The 8,992-nt window shown below is 53.9% G+C and overlaps 1 protein-coding gene across 1 annotated transcript; it reads right to left on the reverse strand.

Moving 5' to 3' along the window:
- Window positions 1–227: 227 nt before the first annotated feature.
- On the reverse strand, window positions 228–8,054 carry AVPR1B (arginine vasopressin receptor 1B). Its single transcript, XM_027564307.1, has 2 exons — window positions 6,189–8,054; window positions 228–1,936 (listed from the first exon to the last, which is right to left on the reverse strand). The coding sequence occupies exons 1-2, from the start codon at window positions 7,126–7,128 to the stop codon at window positions 1,608–1,610; spliced, it is 1,269 nt and encodes a 422-aa protein (XP_027420108.1). The 5' UTR covers window positions 7,129–8,054; the 3' UTR covers window positions 228–1,607.
- Between the last annotated feature and the right edge of the window lie 938 nt (window positions 8,055–8,992).

An 8,992-nucleotide genomic window follows, 5' to 3' on the forward strand; every position in this document is an offset into this window, starting at 1 on the left:
TCCATCCTAAAGGAAATCAGTCCTGAATATTCATTGGAAGGACTGATGCTGAAGCTGAAACTCCAATACTTTGGCCACCTGATGCGAAGAACTGATTCATTGGAAAAGACCCTGATGCTGGGAAAGATTGAGGGCAGGAGGAGAAGGGGATGACAGAGGATAAGACAGTTGGATGGCATCACCAACTTGATGGACATGAGTTTGAGCAAGCTCCAGGAATTGGTGATGGACAAGGAGGCCTGGCGTGCTGCAGTCCATGGGCCACAAAAAGCCGCACACAACTGAGCGACTGAGCTGAACCGCTGGCAAAGGTGAATGGTACGGCCGCGGCAGGACCCAAAGCCACCAAAACCGAGTCAAACAGCGTAAATGTCACTATCACGAAGATCCAACAATCCTTCTAGAGCTTATGGGTAGGAAGTCCTCAGTGTTTCTCCAGTCTTGCGAGTCATGAAAAGTTTGAGCTGGGAAAGACCTTGAAGAGCATCTCTATTCTGCAGGCAAGGAGCTGAGGTCCAGAGAGGGAGATAAGTTCCCAAGGTCGTACAGATACCACCAGGCAGAGCTGGCATCCCCATCCGGGCTCCTGACTTGATCGTGGCAAGCATGTGATTTGTGTGGAAGCTCTGAAGAGCCTCAAACAAATCCAGAGCCACGACTAAGTCATGCTTTCTCAAAGGATGTCCCCTCCATGCAGCCCAAGAGGCAGGAGCCACGTGGACCCCGTGAAGGGAGGGGGATGTGCAACCAATCCCTGCTGCTCCCAAGACTTCCTCCCACTCAGAATTTGGTGACCATTTTCATCTCCATCTCTCCTCACTCATTCTTCCCACATTCAACCCAGTGGGCCATTCCACTGAAAATATGCAGTACTTTGCCTTGTCACCCATCCTAACTATAAATGAGGGTATTTGGGAGCAGATAAGCAGCATTTGCAGAGTTTTTACCAGTTACCAAGCGCTGTGCTACCCCTCATCTCCCTTCGGTAGACAGGTGAGTATAGCAGGCGAAGCCCCCACACCTGTTCACTTCTCTTCATTAAGCACGCCTCTCTCAAAGCCCCCTCCCACACACACCCATCTCAGGATTCAAATACAGTCCTCCTTGCAGTTATTCACTCCTTCCCTCTCCTGGCTGAACTGGGATGCACTCATCAGATTAGGGTGGGACAAACAAGATAAGATACCAGCCTTTGAATCCCTGCTGCCTGTGGACCCTCAGGCAGGAGAGCCCAGATCTGCAGCACCACATCTATCACACACTTGGTCCCCAGACATGCTGTGAACACAGCAGGATCAAGGAAGCAGACAGTCTTAGTCTCCCTGTTTCCCAGCACGTGAAGTTGGGTGGGCAGCTATGACACCAAAGACAGGAGCGGCCTTTCTGGCCTCCTCACCCTGCCTCAAGCTGAGTCAAAGGGCATAAATGTCATTGTCATGAAAATCCAACAATTCTTCTAGGGCCTATTGGTTAGGGTGTCCTTAGAGAACGCTTCTCCAATCTTGCAAAGTCGTGAAAGGTTCTAACTGTAGAAGACCATGGAGAGTATCAGGCTGGGCAGTGCTGAGATGGGCAGAGATCCTCCACCAGACTCTGGGGAGTGCTCCTTAAAAGATGCTGGTTTCAGTGGCAGCATCACCCTCCACCTGCTCTGCGCCCCGCAGGGAGTCTTTGGGCCCTGGCCTCCTGCTGAGTCCGGGGCTGAGGCCGCGGGCAGGCGGGCCACTGGAGCGGGTCAGCAGGGTGGCATGGCGGCTGGACAGACTGCCGTTGGAGAGCCGCCTGCGCATCCTGGGCCCAGGGCCTCCGCAGCAGGCCAGACGGCGCAGGGCATGCAACCACAGGTGGCTGTTGAAGCCCATGTAGATCCAGGGGTTGCAGCAGCTGCTGAGGTTGCCCAAAAGCATGGAGATGGTGAAAGCCACATTGGTCGAATCTGCCAAGGGAGAAGCACAAGGATTTCAGAGCTGGAAGGGACCTGGGAGAGAGTCCGCTCCCTACAGAACAGAGGAGGAAGTTGAATCCCAAGGAGGACCACGTGGGGTTCTATAATCAGAAAGGATCACAGCTGGGACTCAAACCTGGGACTCCTGACTCCAGGGTTTTCCCTCACTGATTTATTTATTGATTGATTTTGTGCCACAGGGTGATGACAGGAGCCGAGGCTTGCTCTAAGCTGACTTTAGAGACACAGACATAGTCAGCGACAGGAGCAGCCCAAATTGGATCACTATCTTTGTTCTGAAATCCGGAATCGTGTATCCCCTGAGGCAATTTCTATAAAACCTGCAGGAAAAATAACCATGATTCCAGCCAAGTTTGGGCACACTACATTCCCACTTAGGTCATAGATACGGGGACACACTGCCCTCTGAGTTCTGTGCTCCTTGAGCCCTTTGGGTCTGTCCCAGTCATTCTGTCATTCAGTTATTGCCCGTGTGAGTATTGACCGTGCTGGGGACCTGGTAGCCTATCAGTGGAGCCTGACAGCCTAGAGGTCCCATGAAGCCATCTCCAACTGTGCAGCTTCTAGGTACAGGGCATCCAGGCATCTCGTTCCTGGCCAGTGCTGTTCTCTCTTGTCAGAAATTACATCCAGAGAATGTCCCTTCTGCAGGGAAAACTACTTTCTCTCCTGGACAGTCAAAATGCGAGCCTTCAAAGACTCTGATAAAATTCCTTACAGATGTAATACTCTTTCGGAAAACTAAATGAAACTTCTCATGCCAAGAGGAAAGCTGCTGAGATGGGCCCCAGCCTCCTGCCAGATGCACCATGGCTAAGCTACGGCACGGGCTGCACACTGAGTTGCCCAGCTCTTTGGTGGAGGCTGTAGAATCACTGAGTGCCATGGCAGAGCTGGAAGGAATTAAGGGTTATGGCCCAGACCTGATCCTAGGTCTTCCCTCTTTAAAGCAGCAATTCTGCACCCTGCCACCATTTCAACCAATGAACTCAAAGGCAGAGCTCAAGTGCCTGCTCTGTAAAGTGTCGTGAAAGCTTCCGATATGCTGGGTCCTTGGGTGCTCTCCAGTGTGGTACTTGGCAGCCCAAGAGAAGGGAAGATACCGGGTCAGGATATTTGAGAGAAGGCATGAATCAGAGTTGGGAAGCACAGAAGTGAGAGCAAGGAGGGAGCACTTGTAAGCAGAGCGGGGGACCAGCCTCAGCAACAAACCCAGGCTCCTGCAGCATGAAGGCGTCTGGCCTGCACCCCAGTTAACTGAATACCCAGGGGCTGCAGACATTTGAGAAGTTGCTTTGGCTAAGGGGTGTATTCATCCCATCTGCTCCATCAGTATATGTATAGTGCCTAGACTAGGCCAGAGACTAAGGGTTTCCACAGGTTTCTTCACTTGAGAAGCATCTGTTTGAACTGGCGCCCCCGAGCCAGGGCCAGGTAGGGGCTCGAGACGCGCCTGGAGCCCTGGAGTCTTCAGAGGCTCCAGCTCAGTCCTGGAGGGCAGACCTGCTGCAGACCGGCCTGGCAGAAGCTCCACTGACGGTAGGAGGTAGAGATAAGCGCAAGGAGACAGCTTCCTGCCAAAGACTCGGGGACGAGCGGCCAGGAGGCCAGCATGCTGTGGAGGGAAGCTGGATGTACTGGAAAGCAAGTTTAAAGTAGTGAATGTCTGCTCAACTCAGAGTCCTCGAAGGGCTTCCGGTTTTCTGAGGGACACTTCGTTCCTGTACTGCTTACTCGGAGAGGCCCTTGATAAGTGATAAATCATTTATATATGGGTCTGAGGGACAGGATGATGATGGTGGTGACTAGAGGAGGCAAGCAAGAAAGCTTCTCGTAGGTTCCTTGATAAAGGGCAAACGGCCTTCTCATCCCTGGTGTCACCAGCTCAGCTATGATTGTTGGGAATAAGACAACAATAAAAGCCTGGATAAAGTTTGACCTAAGAAGACCTTGATTTGATTCTTGGCTCCATCTCTTACTAGAAGTGGCACCTTGGACCAGTTGTTTCACCTCTCTGAAGCTCAGATTACTTAGATGTCAAGGGGAGAAGGTCACCCCTAAGTAGCACAAGGCCTAAATGTGCTTGGCACATAGAAAGCCTTCCTTCCTTCTATTCTGTCCTTGACTAGAGGTGGGGGCGGTCCCTGGAGCAGGTTAGGGGTAATATTGCTTAAAGGGTAATTTTATAAATAGCCTCTGGTCCACACTAGTGTCCGAAAGGTGGTTAAGAAGGGGTACAATGGGACTGTTACAATTCAGTATTGCTGAACTCTCTCTTTTTTTTTTAGGTTTTAAAAAATTATTTTTAATTGAAGGACAATTGCTTTACAATATTGTGTTGGTTTCTGCCATACATCAACATGAATCTTGCTGAACTGTCTTGCAGAGTTGTGTTAATGTCATGAGCAACCTTCCCCTTACTTCATCTTTCCAGAAAAGATGCTTGGCTTGAGCCTGTTTGGCTTGAGCATGCCCTAGGATGAGCAGGTTGAGATTAGAAACAATAGCACAGGGAAGGGGGGTCACCCTAAGAGCTGGTAGGAAGTGGTAGTCTGGGTCTGCTGGTCAGTGAGTCCTCAGGAAGCTTCCAGAGCAAACTGCACAGGGCGTCCCTGGGGCAGTCATGTGCTGCACCCATCATACACTCCGAGCTGCGCATGAAGAGTCTGCTGTACCAGAGAGCAGTCACCCTGACAGGTGACCACACACTTGTCCCCACCCTCATGTTCCTAGGGGAGCAGGAAAAGATGTCTTTGAATACCACTCACCAGCATTTGGGCTGCCCAGAAACAGCACTTACCTTTCTCAGGACAAGCTCACCCCCAAATGGCCTCACCCCCAGTTGGCAGTATCTGAAACTTAGGCTGCCATCTATCTCACTCCAAAAAATGACCAGAAACAGGCCTCCCAGAACACAGTCGTCTTGGAAGGTCCCACTTTGTTTTTTACATAGGAGGAAGGCCCTTCTCTTCATCACTTCCAGAGCTAGAATTTGGAAAGTGGGGGCATGGAGTTGAGGAAAGAAACGAGGAGATTCCAGGCCTAGGTTCTATCCTCACTTTGCCACTTCCTAGCTGTGTGGCCTTGGGCAGGTCAGGTAGCCTCTCTGAGCCTCTGCTTTCTCATTAACAAGACAAAAGGGTTGATCTTGGAATTTCAGGGTTGTGCCCCAGGGCTAATTAATTGAAAATGGCTGTTGAAAAGGAGTTCAAAGTCTTGTTCAGGTGCAGAGGGGGAAGAATGCTGAGAGACACACTTCAAGGGCCACAAACTGCCATCTGGACCAAATCATTTGAAAATCCCTTTCAAACAGTCTAGCAAACTGTCAGTTGCTTGGCCAAATCTACTCATGGTCATATCTTCATTAGGGCCAAATAGTATTTTAAAATGCTTAAATTAGTTGGCAAAGTTGTAGAATTACGGAAATTTCACATTAAAGGTACTCACATGGCATGTTTTGACTGGATGGGAGTTACAGCTATCCCTTTTCACACTGGGACAGGCACCATCTTTAATGCTGCACCTATTTGTTACCTGCCTGACCGTGGCAGCCTCTGTGCTGTGCTGCTGTGCTAAGTCACTTCAGTCGTGTCCGACTCTGTACAACCCTATGGACTGTAGCCCACCAGGCTCCTCTGTCCATGGGATTTTCCAAGCCAGAATACTGGAGCGAGTTACCATGCCCTTCTCCAGGGGATCTTCCCGACCCAAGCATCGAACCGGCGTCTCTTAAGTCTTCTCCATTGGCAGACGGGTTCTTTACCACTAGCACCACCTGGGAAGGAGGCTGAGATGGTAAAAACTCTGCCTGCAATGCAGGAGACACGGGTTCAACCCCTGGGTCGGGAAGACCCCCTGGAGAAGGAAATGGCAACCTGCTCCAGTAGTCTGGCCTGGAGAATCCCAAGGACAGAGGAGCCTGGTGGGCTACAGTCTGTGGGGTCACAAAGAGTCAGACACGACTGAGTGAGTAACACGCACATAATACTGAATGAGATCTTCAAACAGCTTTGAAGGCATTGATAGAAACCATTCAAAATGAATGCATACTAGAACTGTCCCTTTTCACACCAGAACACCATTTTTAACTGCTTCACCCATTTGCTACCTGCCTGGCCCCGGGAGCCACTATGGCCCTGTCCTAATACCCTCCTTCTCTCTTTTCTGCATTTTTCCACCTCCTGCTCCTGCCTCTACCTTCCCAACCAGACCACACACTTGCCTTCATCGGGGGCATTCTCATCCCACACAGACCACATCTGGACACTGAAGAAAGGCGCCCAGCAGGCGATATAGGCCAGCACAATGACGAAGGTCATCTTCACAGTTCGGATCTTGGCCCGTGAGATGGCGCTGACGCTGCTAACCCGGGACGGCAGCCCCCGCGGGGCTGCCACCGGCCCACGAGCGGAGGGCCTGTTCCCAGTGCCCCAGCTCCCTCCTTCAGCCTGCCCAGCCTCCGTCTTGACTTTGAGGTTCCTGCAGATCTCGTGGCAGATGAGGCCATAGCAGGCTGTGAGCATGGCCACTGGCAGGATGAAGATGGCCAGGGTGGTCCAGGTGATGTAGGCCCGTGGCCCCCAAGGGAAGCGGAAGTCTGCCCAGCAGTCCAGCACTCCAGAGCCCTGGATCACCTCTCGTATGGAAAAAATGAAGACTTGAGGGAGGCTGAGGACTGCCGCCAGAAGCCAGGGCGCTGCGATGAGCGGGTAGGTGGACCGGCTGGGCTGCTGGAGGCTGCGCAGGGGGTGACAGACGGCCAGGTAGCGGTCCAGCGTCATGGCCAGCAGCATGTAGGTGGAGGCAAACATGCTCAGCACCTGCAGGTACTTGACGGCCCGGCAGAGCGGGTCGGGGCCCCGGAAGCGGTAGGTGATGTCCCACAGCAGCTGGGGCAGCACCTGGAAGAGCGCCACGCCCAGGTCGGTCAGGGCCAGGTGCAGCACGAACACCTGCATGCGGGAGCGCTTGCGGACCGGCTGCCCCACCGTCAGGAGCACCGTCAGGTTGCCCCCTGTCGCCAGCGCCAGGACAGTGGCCAGGACGCCGATCTCCACCTTGGCCAGCTCCTCATCCCGGCCCAGCCAGGGTGTGGTGGCGTTGGCAGCAGAGAGGGTGCTCCCCGGGGTAGGAGCAGCCGTCCACGGAGGCCTGGAATCCATGGTGGAAGTTTGCTGGGAGAAAAACGCGCGAGGAGGCGGGGATGGACGCAGAGTGTGAGCGCAAATAGAGAGGCCGGAGGAATGAGACGGAGTGGACAGGAGGAGGTTAAAGATGGAAGAAAGGGGAAGGGTGGGATGACCAGAAGGAGGCTGAGACTGTGTGGCAGGAGTTAAGAGGGCAGGGATGGAGAGGATGAGGTAAGGAAGAAGATGCTGAGCCCAGAGAGGGGAGGGGGAACCCAGGAGCGAAGGGAAGCAAGCGTCAGGGAGCCGAGGAGGCAGGAAGGGCAGAATGGGCCAGGCTGTGCAAGGCGAGCCTTCTGGAAGGGTAAGAAGGCTGGGGGAGCTGGCACCACTCCCCAATGCACCTCAAATCTACTTTCTCAAAACTTTCCTGGAAGCGGGAAGCGGGTGCCCCTAAACCTGTTTGCAGGAGCGCTCCTGGGCAGAGGAATCGCTGGAAAACGCCGCTGAGCCCATACGCCCCGGCTGGCGGCTCTGCTCCAGCAGGCTTTATGCGCTCGCATCCGAGAGCAGCGGCCCCTGCGCGCCGCGTGGCTCCTGCCGGGGAGGGCGGAGTGACACCCATAAGCGACCAACCGCGGGGCCCAGAGAAGCTGGCTGGGTGGGGATTCGAGGGAGGGCCCGGGAGGAGGGACAGAGGGGCAGGTGGACCCCGGACAGACAGGGAGCCAGAGAAGCGGACGGCGTGACGAGCGCTCAGCGGCCGGCGGGGCCCGCGGACAGACAATCTCCCCTTGGCTCGCGCCTGGAACCGTCGGACTGTCTCCCGAGACCGGTGCGCGCCCAGCGGATGGGTGGTGGGCGCCCACCTACCGGGCACCCCGAGGCCGGCGGCCCTGGGGGGGGGTGTCCCTGTCCCCTAGGTAGTCCCCCAAGGGTGACCAGGTGGGCGAGGCAGCGCCCCAGACGGAGCCCTGGGCCGTCGGCGGTGTCGTCTGACTGCAGGCTTGTGTGGAAACTTGGAGCCTTAAAGGCGGGAAGAAAATAAAGGCGAAGCTGTGGGTGGAGAGGAGGCAGCGGCGGAGAGAGCGCAGTGGGACGAGTCGGTGCTGGGGTCAAGGGGAGGGCTTTCCTGAGTCTTTCATCAGCGGTCACCTCAAGGCAGTTAACCACTCTGGGAGGTAGAAAACGGAGGTGGTGGAAGTTACAGGATTCGCTCTAGAAAATCACAGAACTAGTGAAGCAGTGGAGGCAGGACTAGACCCAGTGCTTTTCCCAGAGCGGCCTTTGCTAACATCCGTGAGAGGCATGGGTGCAAATAAAAATAAACCACCAGGGCCCAGAGGAAGCTTACAGTGCGGTGGTACTGGGCGTGGACTCCAGAGCAGAAGTTCCTTAGGAGTGACAACAGCATCCTCCGCTACTCTCAGAAAGGCCAGGGCCCATCATCATACCAGAGGTGCTCTTGTCTTGCCTTTTAATCAAACCAGACCCTCCTTTATAGTGTCATCCGTCCACCCATGTATCCAATTAAGGTCCCTTCTTGACTCGCCTCCATCCTACACAGCCTGCACATTCATCTCCAGCTCATCCTTCATGGTTCAAACACTCACCATTTCTCACCTAAAATATATTAGCATCTTCCTTTTGTGCTGTGCAGCCCAAACCCTAACTTCGCAGATTTTGTTCTTTGTGAATAATCTTTTTTTTAAGTCTTTCTGCGGGATCATTCCCATTTTCAGGTAAACTCTGCTGCTGCTGCTGCTGCTAAGTCGCTTCAGTCGTGTCCGACTCTGTGCGACCCCGTGGACAGCAGCCCACCAGGCTCCCCCGTCCCTGGGATTCTCCAGGCAAGAACACTGGAGTGGGTTGCCATTTCCTTCTCCAATGCATGAAAGTG

The sequence above is a fragment of the Bos indicus x Bos taurus genome, chromosome 16, assembly GCF_003369695.1.
Source record: "Bos indicus x Bos taurus breed Angus x Brahman F1 hybrid chromosome 16, Bos_hybrid_MaternalHap_v2.0, whole genome shotgun sequence".
Taxonomy (NCBI): domain Eukaryota; kingdom Metazoa; phylum Chordata; class Mammalia; order Artiodactyla; family Bovidae; genus Bos; species Bos indicus x Bos taurus.

Coding starts and splice junctions, on each gene's coding strand:
- AVPR1B (XM_027564307.1), bottom strand. CDS start 7,128: ATGGATTCCAGGCCTCCGTGGACGGCTGCTCCTACCCCGGGGAGCACC. Junction 1,937..6,188: donor TGAGAATGCCCCCGATGAAG/GCAAGTGTGTGG, acceptor CTCCCTTGGCAG/ATTCGACCAATGTGGCTTTC.